Raw genomic sequence first — 23,750 nt, 5'->3', positions numbered from 1 at the left:
CAGATGCTTGAAGTACTGTTAAGCTTAGCTTATCGGACAAATGTAAACTTGTGCCTCATATCTTGAAGACTGCTGTTTCTTGCTCTAACCAGGGTTGTAAAGAAAACTTGGCATATATAAGAGAGACATGAAACCAATGTTTTTCATGAGGCTTAGAATAATAATTTAATGAGAAAATAAAAAAAAAAATAGCCCAGACTTAAGATTGTAAATATCTGCTTGTTTACTAATTGGGCTAGTATAACAAACACAAATAAAGTCAGCTGCAAAGTTAACAGGAGATAATATTTCTGCCAAGAATACGGTGAAGCTATAAAGTGTAACAATCGTCTTTGTTTATTTTCTTTATCACTGAAAAATTTGTTCTTTAAAATTGTACAATTTAAGGAAACATGTTGCTTGAAATTATATCTGTAAGAATGAAACATTCTACTCTTGCTTGGAGGATCTAAGTTACTTTGACACAGAGTAGCAGTCTCAGTGTCCAACTTAACTGGTAAAGGCTTGCTTCATGGAAGGGGCACCTGAATACAACATTCTACATATATAGTAACTTTGTAATTTCCAAGAAACAGGACCCTGACATTATAGTCCAGATATGATGTTGACCTCTTTACACACAGCCTAGCTTTGATTGTCATACACTCTTAAATTTCACTTAAGTCCATCCTTCCCCCCAATTCTATAAATCTTATTTCCTTCATTTCCTGAGATATCTTATGGTTCCTCTGGTATTCTATTTTCCTCATCAGAATGGGTCAATGAACTTGACCTTGGCTGTGGTTTGACAAGTTTGCCCCTGGTGGTCTTGGGATGATTTTGCTAGGATAGGGGTTTAACAAAACCTAGTCAAGTTTCATATCCATGGAGTAGAATGTCTTTTGTAGCAATAAAAACATGTAAGAATTAGCTCACACTAGTTAACATCCTCTAGTGAAAGCAGAGATTATAGTGGTTGAAGTGCCTGCTTAATGTTTTTGAGGCCTGTTTTCCCAGGATCAGAGAGAATGTCTGGTTAGATACAATCAGTGGCAAATGTTGACGATAAGGACTCAGGCTCAAGACTTTTGAGGTATATGTAATGCCAATTGTACTAGATTTACGCAGGAGGTAACATGGAAAGCAACGAGAGAAGTCGAATTTATAAAAGTTGTTGAAAGGAGCTTCTGTGCTTTAGGAAGTCTGGTAGCTTCTCTAATAGCTCTGACAGAAAAGAACCACCAAGGCAACTCCAAATTTTTATTTGCCATCTATCTGAGGACTCCAATTCCCAGAAGGCAATGCTCAGTTCCCTTGACTTGGCTTCTTTAGCCGACTGGGAGTTGAGGTTTACAGAACTGCGCGTTGGACAGAGTTTCAACACTTGTCACGAAGTACTAAATCGTAGAAGCCTCTCCTCCATCCTGCTCTTCACTTTTCAGGAGCAGCGCGGATCCTTGCGCCTGATCTCGGTGCTCTGCAGGGAGGGAAGCCGGCTGGCTGGCGGCGGCGGGGCGCTCTAGGCCGAGCGGTGCCGTCTCTATGGTCGTGGGGGCGGTCCCTCGCGTCTTGCGCTGGGTGAGCGGAGGGAGCGCGCGTCAGTTCCGCGCCGGGCTGTCGGAGCGCCATGGCTGCTCCCAGAGGTGAGGCCGGGCTGCAGGGAGTGGTGGTGGTGTGGTAGTGCGGGCAACATTGGGCGGCAGGATACTGCCAGTGCTGCTCCGCACCTGTCGGGCGGCGGTACCCTCCGCGTCGGTGGGCCCTTGCCCGGCGTAGGCGTCGGGTGTCAGGAGTTGGTGTTGACTCGCTCGCTGGTGGTCAGTACTGCCAGATTCCCGCTGCGGCTACCCTCTGTACGACGGGCTCTGCGGGCTAGACTGCACCAATTTCCAAGAGCTGGTAGTGGGTGGGAATAGGATTCTGTCTGGCCAGGGCTGCAGAAGACCCGGAGGAGGGCCGAGGCGACGGCCCCGGGCTGGATCTGCATCACCCATCATGAGACTGGACAGTTCCCTGTCCTGGTCGGCGCCACCCGCTGAGGTCTGGTCTGTGCCTTCTGCCCTACGGGCGGACGTTCAGAGACCTAAACATTATAGAGACATTAAAACAGCACTTTAACCATATCGAAATGGAGAAAGCTGTCGTTAGGAGTTCTTCCCAAGGAAAATGTTGTACGTAGTTAGAAGGAATACTGGTATTTGGGGTGAAAAATGAGGTTCACTTCCCTCCCCCAAGGGATGACATATTAGAGCAATAATATTTGGTCACTAATTGCCATTTAAAGAAGGTGAGTCTAGTTAACTCCGCAGCACTTGGGTTTTGCTAGAGGTTTATATAAGTTGGGACCAGAGCTGAATTTTTGTACTATAGATTAGTAGCTAGGAGAGGCTGAATGACAGCTTTGTACCTTCTCCACCCTTATACCTTCTCCACCCTTTCTTCATGGAGCATTGAGCTTCACCACAAAATAAACGAGCAAATATTTAAAGAATACCTTTTTGCAAGAGTGCCAAGTTATTTACCTTGTTGGGAAGTCTACATTTATCATCAGGCCCTGCCCAGGGGCGTTGTCTGTAGTTGCATATGCTTCTCTTATGTATTAGTCCATTTCAAATAAATCTTGAGTGTTTTCCCCCCTCCCCCTTGAGTCTTTTGTGTAGCAATACAGGACATAAAGGAAAGAACTGTTTTGATAACAAGCATAGAATGGGGATAGCAAGATTAATGATAGATTAACACTTAAAAATTACAGAAGTCAAATCATTACCCGAAATAATAACAATTGACAGATTCAGGTTTATTGCCTGTACATGTGCCTGACTCTGATATACCTGTGGAAATGTATAATCCTAACAAAAATTAGTTTCCATAGCTTCCTGATATTCACAAAGGATTTATCTGAGATCAGGTATTACAAATAATGTCACCCCTAAAATATGATGGGAAAAAAAAATCTAATTCCAGAGTGTAAGTTTCTTTCTGGGACATTGCTCACATAGAAAAAATTTTTGTGTGGGAGCTAATGGGAGCTTTGTGAGAAGCAGGGCACAAAGTAGGGTTAAAAAAATGTGGCTGCCAGTTGAGTTGTGGACTTGGTTTGTAGTTACTGGCCTTGGGCATGATTGAATTCACAGGAAAGTTTAAAGTGAATCCCCAAAAGGTTAACATTCCTTATAATTGAAATTTCATTCAGGACAATTTGTGAATGGAATGTCAGAGGCAATCATACTTAAAATCTTAGTTTTAAAAAGTTGAAATATGTTTCTAAAATGGCACTACATACCCCAATTCTACATGTTTTACAAGTATCTAAACTTACTATTACTTTCCTACTTATATAACCACTAGGCAGATAGTTATTTTTTTTTTGAAGTTGATGACAAAATAATGTTCTAGGTCAGAATATGTTTCTAGGCTACAAATATTAGGTTTAGTGTTTAAACATTCACTCTTATTTTCAGAATCAGGACACTATATAAAACTAAAATAAAGTAGATTTGAATTTGGCAGTTCTAACCTCTCTTTGTGAAAGTATTGATAATCTAGGACACAGGTGGGCAAACTTTCTGTAAAGGGCTGATGATCTTTGTCTAACTACTCAGCCCTGAAGTTGTAGGACAAAATGTAGCCAAAACTAATTGTAAGGAGATAAGTGTGGCTGTGTTCCAATAAAACTTTATTAATGGATGCTGAAATTTGAGTCATATAATTTTTAAGGTATAAAGTGTTTTAAAAATTTTTTTCAACTATTTTTTAAGAATGTAAAACCATTCTGAGCTCACAGGCCAAATAAAAATGAGCAACAGTGTTGTTTGCTCTCCCCAATCTAGCGAAGTGCTTTCTCCTGTACTGATTAATTCAACGTTATTTTGTTTTTTGATTAATTTTTTTTGAGGTCTTCGGGATTGAAACTGGCCCTCACTTATGCTAGGCAAGTGCTCTGCCACTGAGCTATATACCTCCAGCCCTATTGCTGTTCGTTTTTGAAGTAATACATTTTTCCCTGCTGTTGGAAAGTTTTAGAACAAAGCAAGTATTGTAGTAGTCTCCTTTACTTCCTTTTACACATTGCTTTTTGGCTTCTCAGATCTTTTGGAAAGAAAGCTTAAACAGTTATAAGATCCATTTCTTCTGTTCTACCATAATACTTTAAGACCTGTAATTTTAAAAATTTGCCTGCTACTTACAAATTTTTAATTTACTCTCGGGGAAATATGTAAATCAAAGAAACTGTTTCCTTGGTAGGTTATTCTATGTTAACATATTTAAAGGTAATCTCTTTGAAATACCTATTTTATTTTCCAACAAAAGTCATTTCTGAATTGTGGTTAGGCTTCCAAAGCAGTGAACAACAGCACATTTAGCACAAAGGTTAGTTACAAAAGCAGCCTGGAGTCACCCTATCCATGTCTCTCTGATTCTTAACCTAGAGTTGGCGAAGCATTGACCCACTGGCCAAATCAGCCTCCTGTTTATTTTTGTATGGCCCATGAGCTAAAAATGTTTTTGTTTTTGTTTTTTTTTTTGCTTTTGTTTTTAAACAGATGAACACTTGCAGTTGATCTCATGACAGAATACTGGAGTTTGAACACTAAGTAAACAAAATAGAACCTCTCCCAAATAATTCCATTCTCATGACTGGATCGCATTATACTAAATTATAATTTATATTACATGAAATCCCAAATTTTTTCTTGAAAGAAATAATTGAGCCTTGGGTGTTGGCAGTGTGAGAGTAGGAAGTATGAGAAAAACCTGGTACCCAGCTTGTGATTTTATTAAAATGGTAGAATTGACTCTGGTGCTTGAATAATAGCAGCTGCTAAAATATACTTGCAGGCAGTTTTTAAATTGAATGTCTATAAGTTATGTATTTCCTGCATTTCAAGTTTTGTAGAGCTTTGTTCTTAATCCTCTTTTTTGTTATGAATTATTTTTTGTTTAATACAGTGAAATGAGAGGCTAGATATAATTTTTGATTTTGAAAAAGTTCTATTTTGTCATTCAATTATCCCTTTTTATTTTCTGCTGTATTTAAATTTGAAATATACATTGCAATTGCTTTCATGCTTTGCTTTCAAAGTTTGTAATCATAAAGATAATTACAATTATAATTTATAATAAACTAGTTAGTATGCCACAGAACCTTGCAATCAATTGGAACACTGAACAAAATCTATACCTAAGTGGTATTAATATGTAAAGTCATCTGTGTTTCATGTTCAGTTAATGGAAAGTATTATTTCAAAATAGGATTTTTGACAACTTAATAATTTTCCCTAAATAATTAGGATATATATTTTTTCATCAAAAGTAATATTTCATGTTATATTTTCAAGAAGGTAGTGAGGTGTGTTGGTGGCTGATGTCTCAAAATTGCTGAAAAAAAGGGAAATTTTCCAACTTTGGTACCATGTCCTTTTAGATAAAAACCTCATTTAACTGGAATACCTATGGAATGTAATGTGTGGTTCTGGTTAACGAAAGTTAACTGGCTGGCTGGGATTGTGGTTCAGAGGTAGAGTGCTTGCTTGGCATATGTAAGGCATTGGGTTCATTCCTCAGCACCACTTTAAAAAATAATAAGTAAATAAAATAAAGGTATTGTGTCCATTTACAACTGAAAAAAAAAAGATTAACTGGCAAATACTTTGTAATAATGATTATACAAAGTACTTCTGCCTTAAAAAGTATGGTATGCCAGAGATAAGTTAGATTTGAAGTATTTCACATGCTACATGTATTGTACTCATTTAAATTATATGTAGGTCTGCCTGGGCCTGGTACAAGAAATGAAATGTTTACTGACATTGGGACAGTACCTGGAATTAAATATATATGTATGTATGTATATGTTTAAAATGTATTTTGTGCCAGAAATTGGAAAGCATTTTGGGCTATAACTAATTGATTAGCTTTTATATACATAATATTGTATATAAAAATATTATTATTTTTATAATAATATTTTTGTTTCACATATTTTCCAGAAAATGTCAGTTTACTATTCAAGTTATACTGCTTGACAGTGATGACCTTGGTGGCTGCAGCTTATACTATAGCTTTAAGATACACGAGGACAACAGAAAAAGAACTCTACTTTTCAACCACAGCTGTGTGTATTACAGAAGTTATAAAGTTATTGCTAAGTGTGGGACTTCTAGCTAAGTAAGTATAAACACTTTCAGTGTGTTAAATTATTATTTTCTATCTTAGTTAAGGTATTATCTTTATTTGAAAATTCAAGCTACATCATTTCATGTTTGATTGTTTTAGAGCAGTGTTTCTCAACTAGGGGTGATTTTGTCCTCCAGGATAGATTGGGGGATGCTGTTGGCATCTTATGAAGTCTGCAAGAATGCTGCTAAATATCCTACAATCCACAGCAGCTCTCTACAGTAAATAGTTATTCAGCCCCAAATATCAGTAATGCTGAGGTTAAGAACCCTGCTCTACACCAGGGGTTGGCAAACTCTGGTCCATGGGCCAAATGCAGCTTGCTGCCTATTTTTGTTGCAATAGAGACTGTATGTCTCAGATAGCCTAAAATATTTACTGTTTGACCCTTACAGAAAACATTGCTGACCTCTGTTATAGAGGATGTAAGGATTCTAATAAACATTTCTTAAGTGTTTCCTGTATGAAGTGCTAGGCACTGTGCTAATTGATTTTCATGACATCTTTTTTATACTTGGGATTGAACCCAGGAGCACTTACCACCGAGCCACATCCCCAGCCCCTTTTAATATGTTGTTTAGAGATAGGCTCTTGCTGAGTTGCTTAGGGCCTCGCTAAGATGCTGAGGCTGGCTTTGAACTTGCAATACTCTTGCCTCAGCCTCCCAAGCGCTGGGATTACAGACATGTGCCACTGTGCCCAGCTGATGGGGACCTCTTTGAATCATTAGGACAGGTCATAGTTCATACAGGCTCAAAATGTGTATTGGTGAGAGTGGGGAAGTGGTAAGGAATAGCATGTATGTAGGCTTTAAAGAAATAGACAAGTTACATTTAAATAGTTCCAGACTCATTTCTAGATTCTTAAATTTTTATTGAGTAGTTCCTATGTGATAGTTTTTATATTGAATGCTGGTATATAGCTATAAATGAGCTAGATATGGTCTCTCCCTTCTTGGAATATAGTTTTAGTGGAAGAGACAAAAAAAGTAAACACATGGTTTCAAATGATCATGTGAAAAAGAATGATTTGGGGAGGGAAAAAAGAACAAAAATTACTTAAAGTTGGATGGTAGAAGACTTTAATATATTTGAATGTAAAACTTATCTAGTAGGCAGAGATACTGAGGAAGCGTAATTTATTAGATTTGCAAGTACAGTAAAATCCTGCGTTATGTAAAATTCTTTCACGTGAAGATTTTAAATGAGATGTGTAATCATACCTTTATTTTTATTTTTACTTTTTTAAAGAGAGAGAGAGAGAGAGAGAGAGAGAGAGAATTTTTAATATTTATTGTTTAGTTTTCGGGGGACACAACATCTTTGTTTGTATGTGGTGCTGAGGATCAAACCCGGGCCGCGCGCATGCCAGGCGAGCGCGCTACCGCTTGAGCCACATCCCCAGCCCTAATCATACCTTTAAAAGGCAGCGTTTCACATGCAAATATCTCCATGTTTAAAATTCCAGAACAAGTTCCATTTAACAACCTTTGAATTCATAAATTAATAGAATCTTAAGGCTTAGCTCTTTTTTTAAAAAAAATTTTTTTAGATGTTGATGGACCTTTATTTTATTCATTTATTTATATGTGGTGCTGAGAATTGAACCCAGTGCCTCACACATGCTAGGCAAGCACTGTACCACTGAGCCACGACTCCAGCCCAAGACAGCTTCTTTTAAGAAAAGTATAGGGTTCCCCAACTTTCAAAGCGACAAAAAACTGTAACTCAGGAATTAAATAGGACTGTCAGAGTATAATGTTAGCTGTTTTAAATTGTAAGACCAAATCATGGTTCAGTTTGTCTTGTAGCTGTTACAAATTTTTAGAAACCAATAAGAGAGTAAGAAACCTTTGGTATAACAACAGTTGTGCTAGTTTTCTGCCAATCCACCTACATTGATTTTCTGTTTTATTTTGGTTCTTTTCCAGGTTTGCATTGTTTGGTGTTTAGTATTTCTTAGTTTTGTTTATTTATCAGTGTTATGAGTATGGTTAAGTGGTTTTGTGGAAAATTTTTTTGGTAATTATGTCAAAACAAAATCACAAAAATTTCTTAAAATTGATCAGGCTAGTCAAATGATGGTGCTGAAATAACAACAGTGTGGAAAAACCAAATACTATACTTCATCATCATTATCAATCAATAGTTGCAGTGTCTGTTGCCAGCAACTTGCACACAAAGACCAGGCACAGTCAGTAAAAAAGTAAAGAATTATGAGATAGAGTTTTGGTTTTGACATTTGATTTTATGTAACTATCAAGAATTTGGTCATGGAGAAGAATAATTTAAAACACAAGGAATTTATTAGAAAAGCAAGCACATACATAAAAAAAAAAAAAACTTAGTGTGAAAGAAGTGAAATGCATTTGAAACTAGTAAATTTTAGGCTAACTATTAATTTTCATGGAGAAATTTACTGAAAAAATACTATTTATTCAAAATACATTGGTTAAAAACTGAATACCAAATATTCATACAAGAAAAATGTTTTTTTGGGGAACATTTTTGGGTTTACTTTTATGAGGATATCTGAAAATATTAACTTACAGAAATGGTAAAAGAGTGAAAGATAAAGAATTATTTCAAATTATGAGGTCACAGATTTGTGGCTGCAAAATGAAATGTTATAGAACATTGTGATTGCTTCTTCAGCAATATATGATAAGAATGGATAATGAAACTAAAGTACAACTATCAGTTTGGGAAAGATACATAGTGAAAATGCTGAAAATTGGTTGTGTATTTGAAAGGACAACTAGCTTGTAATAATTCACCTGAAGCAATTGGATTATGAGAAAGATGAATAAAATAATAAGACTCTTTTGGCCACTAAGAATGTATTGGATAGTTAAGAGTTGCTGCAAATGGAAAACTTCTAGGTTTAGTGGTATGAAGTGTGCAAGAAAGTCAAAAAAGACACTTCAACACCAACATTTCTTTGTGCACATGTAAAAGCAGGTCATTTAAAAAAATAAGTAGTTCAAAGGCAGACAAGGTGTTAAATAGTTTGTTAAAAAACACAGTTTGGATGTCAGTACTTTGCTGTGATGGTGAGATTTCTATCACAGAAAATATTTGTTACTTGAAAAATTTATGAGATGGTCTGTTATATACAAGTAATAAAAATTGTTATATTTGAAAGCTGTTTCTTATATAATGTTAAAATAATTTTCTAGAGCTAAATGGTGAAATTAGTTTTTTCTTTGTATTTAAAATGGAAGTAATACTGTTATCATTTGATGGTAAGGATGACAATGTTGAGATATTATGGGAGAATGTAGAAGGATTACATTAGAAATAACTAAAGGTCTTGGGTTACTATTTAAGTGGAAAAAACTTTTAAATGAAGTCAAAGCTTTTTGCTTTCTACCCACTCTTACCCTATTATGAACTACAACAATTTTGTGGAGTTGACACAACTATTATCCTAGAACTTCAATTTTATTTGAACTATGCAAAGTTTAATCTCATTATAGAATCCTTCAGCTTGGCTGTTTATTTAGCATGGTCCTTAAGTAATGCTTTTTTACTTAATAATATGTTTAGTCTTAGCTAATTATTAAAATCTGTATCATTTTATATTATATATAATTTTAGATAGGGTTGGAGGACAGAGACTCATTGAAGTGGCACCAGCAATTCTTAGCATTTTATAATTAAATTTCACGTACAGAGAAATATCACTGCCACATCCAAATAATCAGTGCTTCATTCCTCCAAACATTTTAAACATATAATCATGCTAAGATTGTTTCAAGATATTGTTAATAAAATGTAGTGGATCCTGTGCATTGGTGTATGTCTGAAATCTCAGCTACTTGGGAGGATGTGGAAGAAGAATCCTGTTTGAGGGCAGGCTGAGCAACTTAGTGAGGCCATCTCACAATAAAATAAGGGTTGGGAATGTAGCTCATTGGTGAAGTGCTTGCCTAGTATGTGTGAGGCTCTGAGTTCAGTTTTTAGGACTGGGGGAAAAAAAAGGTAATGGGGTAGTTAGGTTCATTCATTTATTTAGCAGATATTTATCAAGCCAAAATTATAAGCTTAACACTGTTCTAGATGCAAGAAGTAAAGTTGCAAACTAAAAAGGCATAGTTCTACCCTCATAGAATTTATGGTATATTGGAGACCAAATATAATAATAAGAAAAAAGTTGGTGGTATTATGAAGGAAAAGTAGAAAGTACTGTAAACAAATATAACAGAGGGACTTTATTGGATTGGGGGGTTTCCTCTTTGAGGAAGTTACAATTAGCAGTAGACCTGAAGATTGAATTACAAATTAAGTAGAGAGGGTGCAAAGAGAACAGAGATTCTTAAGGCAGAAAAATTCATCAGGGTATAAAAGGGTAATCTTGTGGACCTGTTAACAGATTTAGGGGTTTGATCTTCAGCATAATCATTGAGCAGTTTAAATTGGGGACTAACATGGTAGCCCATTTTGCTTTGAGAGTCACATTTACCCTTTTAAAGGTATGGATTGGACAGTTTGGAAGTGCAGTGAAGTGTCTGAGTGGGAAGGAGGGAAACTTATTATAATGGCCTATGATGACAGCACAGTATTGAAGAGAAGTTAATGGATTTGAGTTCTGCTCTGGACATATAATCTATAGGACCTAGTGTTGGGTTTGTGTAGTCAGTTCTCATTATCTATAGGAGTTATATTTTATGAAGTCATCATCAGCATTGAATTAGTGAATGTGAAACTGTTGCTACTAGGGGAAATACAGGTTTTGGTTCCTATGAGCCTTTGGTCACGTTTTTTGTCAACTGTTCTATATATAACCTTGCTTTATGTGTGTTTCATTAAAGACACTTTAGCACTGTAATTTGGATCTTAACTATCCCCTAAAGGCCCATGTGTTAAAGACTTGGTCCTCAGCCTGGCACTCTTGGGAGACAGAGGAACTCTTTAAGAGATGGGGCCTACTGGGAAGTCTTTAGGACAATGAGGACATGACCTTGAAGGGGACTATGGGATGCTGCTTTCCTCTTCTTCTCTTTTTTTCCTGACCATTAGATGGGTGGTTTTGCTCTGCCATGCACTCTAACCATGATATGCTGGCCTAGCTAAAAGCAATGGAGCAAACCAATCATAGACTGAAACCTCCATAAATATGAGCCATAATAAACCCTCTCTATGATTAGCTCAGGTATTTTGCTATATAGTAACAGAAATCTAACACATTTAATACACATTGTTGATTAATAATCATTAAACTCATGGCCAAAAGCACTATCATTCATGTCTGAAAAAGCTTATCCATTATATATTTTTTCCATAATGCCATATTATAGCCTTCTTACACTTAGAACACTAAGTAACACTTTAGCCCTGTGCTTGGGGGCCATTTTAAACAGCAAAATGACTAACAGAAAGCATTAAAATTATGAAAAATGTGGCAATAATGTGCATGTTGGGTGATGTGATTTTTTGGCACCTCTGAAAGAGCACTGCAATTATTGATTAGGGGGTTACAAATAAATTTTAGAGAGTAGGAAAATTCACACATATACAGTCTATGAATAAGGAGGATGGACTATAAGGTAAGAGAAAGGGAAGTATCCAAAATCATATCCATGTTTCCTACTATAATACCTGGTTAGTTGCTTTTTTCTGAGACAGGAAGAAAAACTGATTTGGGGAAAAGAAAATACTAACAATTTAATTTTGAGTAGATATAATATAAAGTTTTTAAGGACATTGAGACATCTAAGTGGGCATGGAGAACAGGCAGTTTGATTTAATGGGTCTGGAATTCAGAAGACAGGTCTGGATTGAATAAATAAATCTGAGAGTCCTTATCACATAAAAAGTATTTAATAACATAGGATTAAAATAGATTGTTAAAAAGAGTGGTTTTGTAAAAAGTTTTCATACTTATGTCATTTGACTTCATACATGTTAAAGCGTTCTCTTTTCTGAACAGGATAGCTAGAAACCCCAGAACAAATATAAAAAATACATCATGCGCTGGGGATGTGGCTCAAGTGGTAACGTGCTCACCTGGCCTGCGCAGGGCGCTGGGTTTGATCCTCAGCACCACATAAAAATAAAATAAAGATGTTGTGTCCACAGAAAACTAAAAATAAATATTAAAAAATTCTCTCTCTCTCTAAAAAAAAAAAAAAACAGATGCAGTCTGTTTCAACAAGTGGAAGTTAGTTTCTTTAAGAATAATCAGGAGAGTAAGTCTGATCTGAGGTTAGTGCTTTAGAACTTTGTGAAGAAGTAATTTGAGCATGCTAGGGTAAATATAAGGTCAATCAAAGAGAATAGATTAGACTCTTTGGGTGCCAATAATTTAAGCATAGGTAGTTGAAGCTTCAGTGATAATTCCTGGTGAACCTTTAGGGATCTGAAGAGTGAGAACTTTGAGCCTGAAAAGGGATAATATAATCTCTAGCAGATTGACCTGCCCAAATTATTTAGGTTCCAGAGCCAGTGTTTCTTAACTTTCTGTCACTATAACAAAATACCTGAGATAATCAACTTATAAAAAGAAAGGTTTAGTCTGGTTCATATTTAGACTTTGCAGTCCATGATAGGTTGGCCCTTTGCTTTTGTTTCTGTAATAAGGCAGCAAATCCTAGCAGGAATACACGGTGGAATAAAGCTACTCACCTCATGGCCAGGAAGCGATAGAGATCAATGAAGGGCTGGAGTCCCATTGTCCCCTTCAAAGGCATGCCCTCAATGATTTAAGGGCTTCCCACCAGGCCACACATCTTTAAGATTCTACCACCAATAACACCAAGCTGGAGATCAGGCTTTTAACATATGGTATCTGGGGGACAATCAACTATAGTGCCCATGTTTTAAATGAAAGGTCAATCTGTCAGAATCTGAGGTGGAAGAGGTTTCTATAATTAGGAAATACTATTTAGACAGAACCTATGATGGCAGTCTAGGTCAGAAGGCTGAGACACTAATTCTCCTTGATTCTTTTTCTTCCCTTATCTTTTCACTAAGGCAGATGTAGAAGGGTTGTAATCCCTAAGGCATGGGTGTCCTAACATTCAAATTAGTAGGCAAAACCTTTGTAGGCTGAAGAGTATAGCTGGCCCGCTAAAATGCTGGAAGATAATAGCTTAATTCTGATCCTACATCTCTTCTTTGCCCTGCACATTCATAATATTTAAAAGAGAGTAAAGTAAAAATTATGAATGCAATTTGCTTGAAACTTTGGGGATATTTAACTTCATGTAAGAAAGAAATTGGTTTCAATGAAGAGTGCCTGATATATATTGGGGCAATAGAGACTATGGATTTTATTTTTATTTCTTTAGGGAAAAAGTCAAATCACATTTTCTCAGGCCATGGGAAAAGAACAAAAGGCAGAGGTGCATACTTTGATATGAATGCTAAGAAAATCGTGATAAATATGAGGAGCCATTTAAAACATATTATTGCTATAAGCTAAAATTGCTCTAGAAAAATGACTACTGTGAAAAATGCATTTTTAGGGGCTGGGGATGTGGCTCAAGTGGTTGCACGCTCACCTAGCATGTGTGAGGCACTGGGTTCGATTCTCAGCACCACATAGAAACAAAATAAAGATATTGTGTTCACCTAAAACTAAAAAAAATAAATATTAAAAAAAAGAAAAATGCATTTTTAAAAACCTCATGATTTCATTTCTTTAGAAAGCAAGTAACTACACACTGTAGGATACCTGCTGTTAATCACCATCAAACAGTTATGAGAAGTGCCAAACATCCTTTTTTTTAAGACTGCAGCAACTAAATTTATTGCCTTCAGACATTCGGAATCATTGTATTTGAGACTGGGTTAAGGAAACAATGTTTCATGTCCCCCCTTAGAGAAAGATGAAGGAAACATGCAGGTAAATACAGCTGATTTTCATTTCATTCCTGATTGTCCATGTCAGCTGTTGCTATTAATTGCTCTTATTAGAAATCTTAGGCTAAGGGAAAAGTTTTAATTTGCCAAAAGTGCCTAGAAAGTAACTGGCAGTGACAGGAGTAGAAGACAAGATGTCTGATCTCTAATTTTCAAATTACGAGTTTTTCAGAACAATGAAATAATTGAAAAGTCTGTTGGTTAGTTAGGACAAAGAAAAGCACTTGAAAGTGTTAGACATTTAAGTAGTTTCCAATAATTTATTTTTTTAAATTTTAACTTTATTTCCAAATATTAAGTTTATCCTATGTCTTAATTCAGATTATTATTTCCAAATTTTAACATTTTTACCATATGTCCTCAGATTGCTATAACAAAATACCGTAGACTGGGTAGCTTAAACAGTAAACATTTATTTCCCATGATTCAGAGGCTTGGGGAGAGGGGGCGGTCTAAGTGTAAGGTGCAGGCAGTTTAGGCTTCTGTGAAGGACCTTTTCCTGATTTGCCTACAGCTTCCTCTTCTTAGAAGACACTAATCCCATCTTGGAGACTTCATCTTCATGACTTCATCTAAACCTAAGGCCCCCCACCTCTAAATACCATCAATTTGGGGCATCAATATATAAATTGGGGGCAGGGGATACATAAACAAATATTTGGTCTATAGCACATGACACATATGATAAAGCATACTTTTAGAATAAGGTCATTCGCTTATAATTATCAAATTTGAGACATCAATACTGATACAATACCATTATGTAGTTTGCAGACCTTAGATAAATTCTGTCAGTTGCCCTGCTAATGTCCTTTCTAGTAAGATTATTTTTACTGAATTGCAGTCCACTCCAGGATCCCACTCTGCATTTAGTTGTCATATATCTAGCTTCCATTAATCTCACACAGTTCCTTCTTTCTTTTTCATGTATCCTTAACACTGTTAAACGGCATGGGCCATTTATTTTGTATAATATCTTTCAAATTAATTTGTTGACTGCCTCTTAAGATTACATTTAGGGTTTTTTTTTTTTGGGGGGGGTGTAGGAATATTACAGAAAGATGCGTCCTTCTCAGTGCAACATATTATGATGTACATGCCATCTATTAGTCCTGTTTCTATTGATTTAACTTTGATTTCTTGATTAAGGTAGTATCTGTTGGGTTTCTCTGAAGTTACCAATTTCCTTGTTGTAATTAACAAGTATCTTATGGTGAGATAGTTCGAGACTAGCTAAATATTCTCTTTACCATTATGCTTTTATCCATTAGTCTTATTGTCCATTGATACTGTCAAATGAATTCCTGATGCCAGGTATGGTGGTGCATGCCTGTAATCCCAGCGACTCAGGAGGCTGAGGCAGGATTGTGAGTTCAAGGCCAGCCTCAGCAAATGCAAGGTGTTAAGCAACTCATTGATTCGTGTCTCTAAATAAAAGACCAAATAGGGCTGGGGATGTGGCTCAATGGTTGAGTGCCCCTGAGTTCAATCCCCAGTAACCCCCTCCCTCCATAAAAAGAATTCCTAATATGCCATCATTTCCTAATATCTCAATATTCCCTGTGCATTTATTCATTGTTTTTCTACTCTGAAGAGCTCCCTACCAGCCCCATGGACTAATGGATTATTTTATTGTATGGGTTAGAATTCATTATTATTATTATTTTGAGGCTTAGTACACCCCCCCCCCCCGCCCCATTAGTCTCTGAACTGAACTTTTTAGCATAGCAAGTTTTGAAGGTTTATTTTGTATTTTTAGTGCTTCAACCCTGAACCATACATTTCTTCAAGGATTTCTTGTTCCTTTCTTTCTTTTTTTCCCTCCAGAATGGTATTTAGAAACCAGAATCTAGACACTAGGTGGTCATATTGCTACTGCATTATCCTTGCTTCTAGACCTTTCAGCAAATAGTTAGGGAATATATGCATGTGTGTATACACACATGCCTATCTATATCTCTGTATAACAATGAGTTACATATGATTCAGCACTTCAGAGTTTTCTAACCTTCCCTTTACTCATAATGGTTATGAATCTAGCTTCCATTATCTTCAAGATATTTATTTTTCAATCCTAGAATACATAATAGTTTCAGAATTTCTAATGCATACTTTTGAAAAATACACCTACTAACTAAAGTTCAGTGTTTGTAGTAGTGGTTTTTGTTTCTAGTTTTAGAGCATATATAGTAAAAATGCTGTTTTAGGATATTTTGGTTAATTCTTTTTCCCTTTTCAATATAATTTCATTATTCATTTGAAATAATGACAGGTATTTTTGGTTTCTGTTTCTACTTAATTTAGGATTCTTGCATTCTTATTGGTTTTACTTAGAGCTATTGCAGTTACTTATAACTTTTGGAATATGGAATTATACTTATTTCAATCAGAAGTTAAGTTAGAACTGCAAATATAAAAAAGAGGATGTGGGGAAGAATTAATGGATAGCTACTTGGATAGATAAGGTTTATATGGTCTAATTGATGAATACTAGTTATGTGGAAGTGATTGCTGGATAATGTGTGTGAGATACACTGTATTTTCTTTTTTTATAATTAAATATTTTATCTTTTTTACACTTTTTCACACATTTGTGTCATGTCAATCCATTAGAAATCTGCCTCGTTCTTTAAAGCTGCATGGATTCCATATATGGGTGTACCATATACACCAGTCTCTGTTGGTGGACAGAAAGGGAAGTGAAACCACCTTAGGACAAAGTCAACTTTTTATTGTTTGCTACTCACCACAATCTATGAAGACTAAACCTAGCAGATGTGTAAATGTTAACGTATGTACACTTTGGGTGTGTCTTAGTAATAAACCAAATGTATCTTAAATCTTTGAACTACTTACCTATATTAAGATCAGAGAAGATTCTTTTACTCTTTTACAATATTATCTAGAATAAATTAATGGAGCTGTCAAATACCTATGTTACAGATTTTCTAGATCTATTTTTTTCTCTTGTGGGATTATGTTTCACTAACTCTTTGTACAAATGCTATAATGGGTTCAGGGTCATGGGAAATAAGAGTCGTATGTCTCATATGGTGGGTATTATTGTCCTCAAATTGACCACATTATTGATTTTAATTAACCACATTATTGATTTTTATACCTAGCCACTCAAAATCTTTTATGTGAGTTAAATATATTAAACTTTGCAGATGATAAGAAATTTGTAAACAAAATTAAAATTTCTTACCCTCACAAGTAACTTGTGCTGCCTTCATTTTTTACAGTGCCTCGGTAAATTAGCCCAGGATTTTATGCCTTCTAGTAGTTCTCATCAGATCAAGAGTTGGAAGAATGAGGCCTGTTTTTGACCCAAAAATAGGTCAGAAAGAATTGGTTTCAGTCAGTTGATAGTAAATTTAGGTGGGGAGGCATCAGTGGAATATCTCTGCATTCAACATGGAGCTTCAGGACTTCTTCAGGTAACAAAAGGTTGCACATGAATTCTATTCCAATGATAAGAATCAAATAAATAGTTCAAGTAGGAAATTTAATAGGGAAAGACTATATCTAAAAAGCTTTTTCATGATATAATATTCTAGCAAAGTCATTTGTTTTTTTCCTCTTTCCACATTTTTAAATTGATGTATTGTAGTTGTACATAGTGATGGATTTGTTGCATATTCATACATGCACACAATATACAATTTGGCCAGTATCACTTCCTAGCACTTCCTCCTCCCCTCCCCACTTTTTATCCCTGTTCCTGGTCCCTTTCCTTTAATGATCTTCCTTTGATTTTCATGAGATCTCTGCCCCCACTTTTTTTTTTTTTCCTTTTTCCTCCCTCTCTTAGCTTCCACATATGAGAGAAAACATATGACCCTTGATCTTTTTTGAGTTTGGCTTATTTCACTTAACATATGGTCTCTAGTCCCATTCTTTGTCCTGCAAATGACATAATTTCTTTTTCTTTATGGCTGAATAAAAGTCCATTGTGCATTTGTACCATATTTTCTTTATCCATTTATCCATGGATGGAACCTAGACTGGTTCCATAGTTTGGTTATTGTGGATTCTGCTGCTATAAACATAGGTGTGCATTTATCATTGCAGTATGATGACTTTAATTCAATAAATACCAATGAGTGGTATAGTGGTCATATGGTCTTTCTATGCCTAGTCTTTTAAGGAAACTCCATCCTGATTTTCTTTAAGTGGTTGTACTAATTTATAATCCCACCAACAGTGTAAAAAAAGTGTTCTTTTTTTCCTCTACATCCTCTCCACCATTTATTATTATTTGCATTCTTGATGACTGCTACTATGACTGGTGCCAGATGAAATCTTGGTGTAGTTTGATTTGCATTTCCCTAATTGCTAATGATGATGAATATTTTTTCACATACTTGTTGGCCACTTATATTTCTTCTGAGAAACGTCTTTAATTCATTTGTCTATTAATTGTGTTATTTGATTTGTTGGGTGTTTTTGAGTTCTTTATGTATATTCTAGATATGAATCCTCTGTCAGAAAAGTAGCTAGTGAAGATATTCTCCCATTCTATAGGTTCTCTCTTCACATTCCTAATTATTTCCTCTGCTATACAGCTTGTTAATTTCATGCCATCCCATTTATTAACTCTAAGCATTATTTCCTGAGCTTTAGAGGTCCTTTTGAGAAAGTCATTTAGAGTGTACTAGAGTGTTGACTCTTTGTTTTCTTCTGAGCTGCATAGTTTCTGGTCTAATTCTGAGGTCTTTGATCCATTTTGAGTTGATTTTTGTGCAGGGTGAGAGATAAGGGTCTAGTTTCAGTCTTCTATAGATGGATAACCATTTTTTTCCCAGCACCATTTGTTAAAAAGGCTGTCTTTTCTCCAATGTGTGTTTTTGGCACCTTTGTCCAGGATCAGATAGATGACTATTATCTGTGTAGGTTTATCTATGTGTCTTCTATTCTATACCACTGGTCTATGTGTCTATTTTTTATGCCACTACCATAGCCCTGTAATATAATTTAAATTCAGGTATTGTTGATGCCTCCAGGATGGCTTTTTTTTTCTTCCTATTAAATTTAATAAATTCGTTTTTAACAAAAGGTATTTATTAAAAGGTATTTTTGGGGCTGGAGATGTGGCTCAAGTGGTAGTGCGCTCGCCTGGCATGCGTGCGGCCCGGGTTCGATCCTCAGCACCACATACAAACAAAGATGTTGTGTCCACCAAAAACTAAAAAATAAATATTAAAAAATTCTCAAAAAAAAAAAAAAAAAAGGTATTTTTGATTTGACTCCCCCCCCCCCAAAAAAAAAGCCAGGATAAACAACCTTTAGGTTTTATTTATTATTTCTATAGTATATTAGGCTGTAGTATATTTAGCATCAATTGTTTCTTAATAGTAAAACAAAAGGAAAGGTGATTTACTAGTATTTTCTGGTAGGTATTTGTTCCTGTTACTTTTATTTATTTTTTTTTAATAAACTTTAGTGAGTAAAGCTAAGTAGCTGTAAGTCTGTACTCTTAATAAATTAGCAGGATTTCATCTGATTAATACTTAATAATACCCCTTCTTTTAAACTTTGGTAAGATTTCCACTTATTTTTCCATATACCTCCTAAGTCTTTCTACTTTTTTGGTTGTTGTTGTTGTTGTTCTTGAACTTTTGGTCTTAAGCTTCTGTAACTTATTTCAAAACTATCTTATGTATAATTATGTAATGTTGCTATAATTCTGAGGTACTGCAGTGAAATTGGAGCTTTCTAGTAATTAGAATTCTGGTATACTTTGGCTTCTGTACTATCTGTATTAGAGAAGGTGCCAGAAAAAGATACCTAAACCTTTCTGATTCTGAAGAAAAATAGCTTTTAAGCATCCAATAAGTAGATTATGTATGGCCAAAAAAGATGAAAAAATGGTGGTTAATCCTTACACAGCACTTTACTGGTTCGTTACATTGAAGGAAAAAGAGTTACCAGATTGTCTGCAAAGCCCTACTTCTTATGTAAAAACTGAAAAAGTGGGAGGTAAGATATAGAAAAATTGACAGGGAGGAAAGGGATCACACAACCTTTATTCATCCAGGTCTTGTGGTTATACAGACTAGCAATTTGATCCTTAAGTGACCCATATTCTGACAGTACAGAGGCCAACTCTGTTCTCTGGACAGCCAAAAAAGCCACTAGTACCACGAAGGTTTCTATCTCTGAGGGGTGGAGGTAAAATGGCATTGCCCGTAGCTGGTGATTAAGGAAAGGAATAGCCTCTATGTTGTAACCTATGAAGTCAGCTAGAAGAGCTTTTTGTTAGAGATAAATGGATACAGGAGGAGGTGGAGTATGGAGGTATTTGTACAAATGATACCTCAGTAGTTCCTTTAGGGTGTGCTACTCTGATTTTACCCTTCTAAAAGTAGTTTCCTGTACTTTACATAGCCTGTATGATTTCATGTGATTCTGGTTAGTGAATTATGTTTACTTATGTTTCCTAACTCATCATCATTAAAGATGGTTTCTTGGGTTAGACCTCTGTGGCACTTTTTTTTACTTTAATCTTTTTTTCCTACAAATTTATAATTGAGAAAACATTCTTTTAAAAAAAATTATTCCCTATACTCCCTTTAACATGTCAAGAAAGTAAGTAAGACATCTGAAATATTTTAAAGAAGCAACAAAGAGTTGGGGTATAGCTCAATGGCGGGGTGCTTGCCTACCATGGACAAGGTCCTGGGTTCTATCCCCAGTACCACAAAACAAAAACAAAAGCCAAATCTTTTCAGTAGAACAATCCTTTTGGTATTCCCCTCCCCACTTCTGCTATAGGTTGTAGTTCACTAACAAGTTGGAGGTTGTTGAATTTGGCAGTAAAAAATGATGTGTAATTAAGAAGGATAAGTTTTGTTTCTGTGGTCTAGGCCAAATTTACTGTCTTAATCATTTTCTTGGGGGTTAGACTAATGCTACAGGTATAAATTTGACATAATGAAGTTTTGCTTACCCTCAGAACTTAATTATTTTTCCATTATTTAAATATGAAAAATTGAGTTTGCAGCTGTTGATTTTAATTTGTTAACCCAAAATACAGAGGCACATTCTGATTACCATAAAATAGAGCTATTTTACCAAAACAGTATTATGGCCCTCAATAAGGGTATTGTATGTTACATTCAGAACCATTTTGATAAAGCACTTTTTGGGAGATATTGATGCTTATTATGAAATATTGCTTTATTTTTATTTTCAGGAAATAAATAAACTGATTTACAGTACAGGAAATATGAGCCAGATTAGCCAATCCACCTAAGCAAAAATAAGGATAGTTAAGAGCATGCATAATCAATGTGCAGTGGGTAGTAAACTTTTTGTACATTACAGATATAGGTTACTGTTGTTGAGATTAGTATTCAGATTTCTTATAGAATTATATAGGTTTGACTTAAATTTTGTGAGACTATGCATATATATTTATTGTCTATTTTATAAGCAAAGTTAATTTACAAATAATGTTGACTTGATCACTAATCTAAGTAACTTCCATTCTATTGTAACCTTTTTCTTTTTTTGCTCTTAAAGTGTAATTTGGAAAAAAAAAAAGACTATTAAAAATATGGTCTGATCAATTAAAAGAGTGAACTTAATGCAATATGGTAAAGTGGCAGAGGATTTTTTAAGTAGGTAATCTCTATTAGCAATTCTGTTTCCTGATATCTTATTACCTAATATTCTTAGAAACTCCTAGATATTTGACCAGAAGTTGATGGTCATGAACCTAGTTATCATCACATAGAAATTAATAATGATGGAGCTCCCATGTCAGTCTTTACAACCCAGTTTTTGAAAACAGCCTGGTAGGCCCTGGGTAAGGATTGGATCCCTCACGGGAGAGGGAGGATTGAGGGAGAGGAAGTAAAAAAAAAAAAAAAAATTAATAACAAAAGTAGAATTTTAAATTTTTTAAAAATATTTTTTATGGTACTGAGAATTCAACCCCAGGGGTCCTCTATGTAGCATTGAGCTACATTGCAGCTCTTTAAAATTTTTATTTTCATAAAGGGTCTTGCTAAATTGGCTAGGCTGGCCTGAAACTTGGAATCCTTCTGCCTCAGCTTCTTGAGTAGCTGGAATTACAATTACAGCATGTGCTTGGGAAATTTTAATTTTCAAAATGGGAATGTTATCATTAGTATGCGTCTTTGAATAGTTGGAAATTATTTTTTAAAGTGTGCTACATTATATCAGTAGACCTAACACAGTATTACTATCCTATGTGATAGGAATCTTATTAAACCATGTTTTAAAATTTTCTACCTTACCACCCTTTCATCTCCTACTTTTCTTTTCAAAGAGAAACTGGTAGTCTGGGTAGATTCAAGACATCTTTAAGTGAAAACGTCTTGGGGAGCCCCAAGGAGCTGATGAAGTTAAGTGTGCCATCGTTAGTGTATGCCGTTCAGAACAACATGGCTTTCCTAGCTCTTAGCAATCTGGATGCAGCAGTATACCAGGTAAGCGGCATTAGTGATAATCAAAGGCTCTGAATTTAAAAAAATACTTTTAGAGTAGGAAGGTTTTTATTCTTCATGTTATGAAATTATTTTTCTCAATACTTCTGTTAATGGCATCAGAAATAATATATTTGTGTTAGAGGCTAATTTTTGCTGAATTTATTAATTAATTGTTTTTGTTTCCAGGTCACCTACCAATTGAAGATTCCCTGCACTGCTTTATGTACTGTTTTAATGTTAAACCGGACACTCAGCAAATTACAATGGATTTCAGTTTTTATGCTGTGTGGCGGAGTCACGCTTGTACAGTGGAAACCAGCTCAAGCTACAAAAGTGGTGGTAAGAAATAAAATGCATACCATAACTAAAATAGGAAACTTCCTATCTTATATACTCAGACATCACATTATATGATTAATTTCTATGATTTTAAATAAACTTTGCCTAATTGATAGACTTTTACCCCCTTAGCATTATACTATTATAAAGGATAGTAATACTTATTGTCTTTTATTCTTAGAGAAAAGTATTAAAGTGCATTTTATAGTCAGAAGGTACCTTAGAGAATATCCCCTTTCTTTTATGTATGACAAAATATAATATTTTCAAAGAGGTGAAGTAACTTGTCTGAAGATAGTTAATAGCTAACTTGTGATTACAACTGTGCCAACTTCCATATGGTGAATATATTAAGAACTTGTAGACTTTTTTAGACTATATATATTAAGGAAGATTTTGCCCATCTAGTTTCCATTCTTTCTCAACTCAGTCTCTCATCTTTTGACACATATTCTGTCAATGATAGGGATGACAGGGGACGAGTATTCTGTTTGCTGACAATAATAGGCCAAAAAAAAAGCGCCCTTTAAAACGTTTTTAAGAGTGAATGTTAAGATACATACCTGATTTTTAAGAAAACACTCTATGCCTCTATCATTAATAACTGATAACTCTTCCCCAAGAAGAAGTAGGAAGAGAAACTCAAGTGAATGACTTTCTAAAAGTAAGGGGTTTCTCTCTACAACTGAATACTTTCTTCAACTTTTAACAAATGGACTGTGGTTCTCTTAGACATAAGAGAAGGCAGCCAGGAATGTGAAGAGAACTTATAAAAGTAGCAAGTTTGTTCCTCTTTAAATTGGTAGAAAACTGTCCATTTTCAGAAAATGTGTTTTAGATTAGTATTTATTACCTTTGGATGATGTGGAAGCATGCTCATGTTCTTGGTGACATTTCAAAACATTTATCAGATATGCACTACACATTTAAT

At 35.2% G+C, this 23,750-nt stretch overlaps 1 protein-coding gene across 3 annotated transcripts in view; it reads left to right on the top strand.

The window, feature by feature from the left end:
* Positions 1 to 1,564: 1,564 nt before the first annotated feature.
* The window catches only part of Slc35a1 (solute carrier family 35 member A1), a 30,658-nt gene continuing 8,472 nt past the window's right edge, over positions 1,565 to 23,750 (top strand). For 2 of the 3 annotated variants that reach the window (XM_027928373.2, XM_071613220.1), the window contains exons 1-4: positions 1,565 to 1,622; positions 5,970 to 6,147; positions 22,321 to 22,480; positions 22,667 to 22,819. In XM_027928373.2, the coding sequence (XP_027784174.1) occupies positions 1,607 to 1,622; positions 5,970 to 6,147; positions 22,321 to 22,480; positions 22,667 to 22,819 (507 nt within the window). In that variant the 5' untranslated portion in view covers positions 1,565 to 1,606. Of the gene's footprint in view, positions 1,623 to 5,969; positions 6,148 to 16,652; positions 17,462 to 22,320; positions 22,481 to 22,666; positions 22,820 to 23,750 lie in introns of those variants that run through there. The other variant, XM_027928374.3, reaches the window with a different exon arrangement.

The sequence above is a fragment of the Marmota flaviventris genome, chromosome 6 (assembly GCF_047511675.1).
Source record: "Marmota flaviventris isolate mMarFla1 chromosome 6, mMarFla1.hap1, whole genome shotgun sequence".
Taxonomy (NCBI): domain Eukaryota; kingdom Metazoa; phylum Chordata; class Mammalia; order Rodentia; family Sciuridae; genus Marmota; species Marmota flaviventris.
The sequence above is the reverse complement of the archived record's forward strand: the minus strand, read 5'-3'. Positions and strand labels throughout refer to the sequence as shown.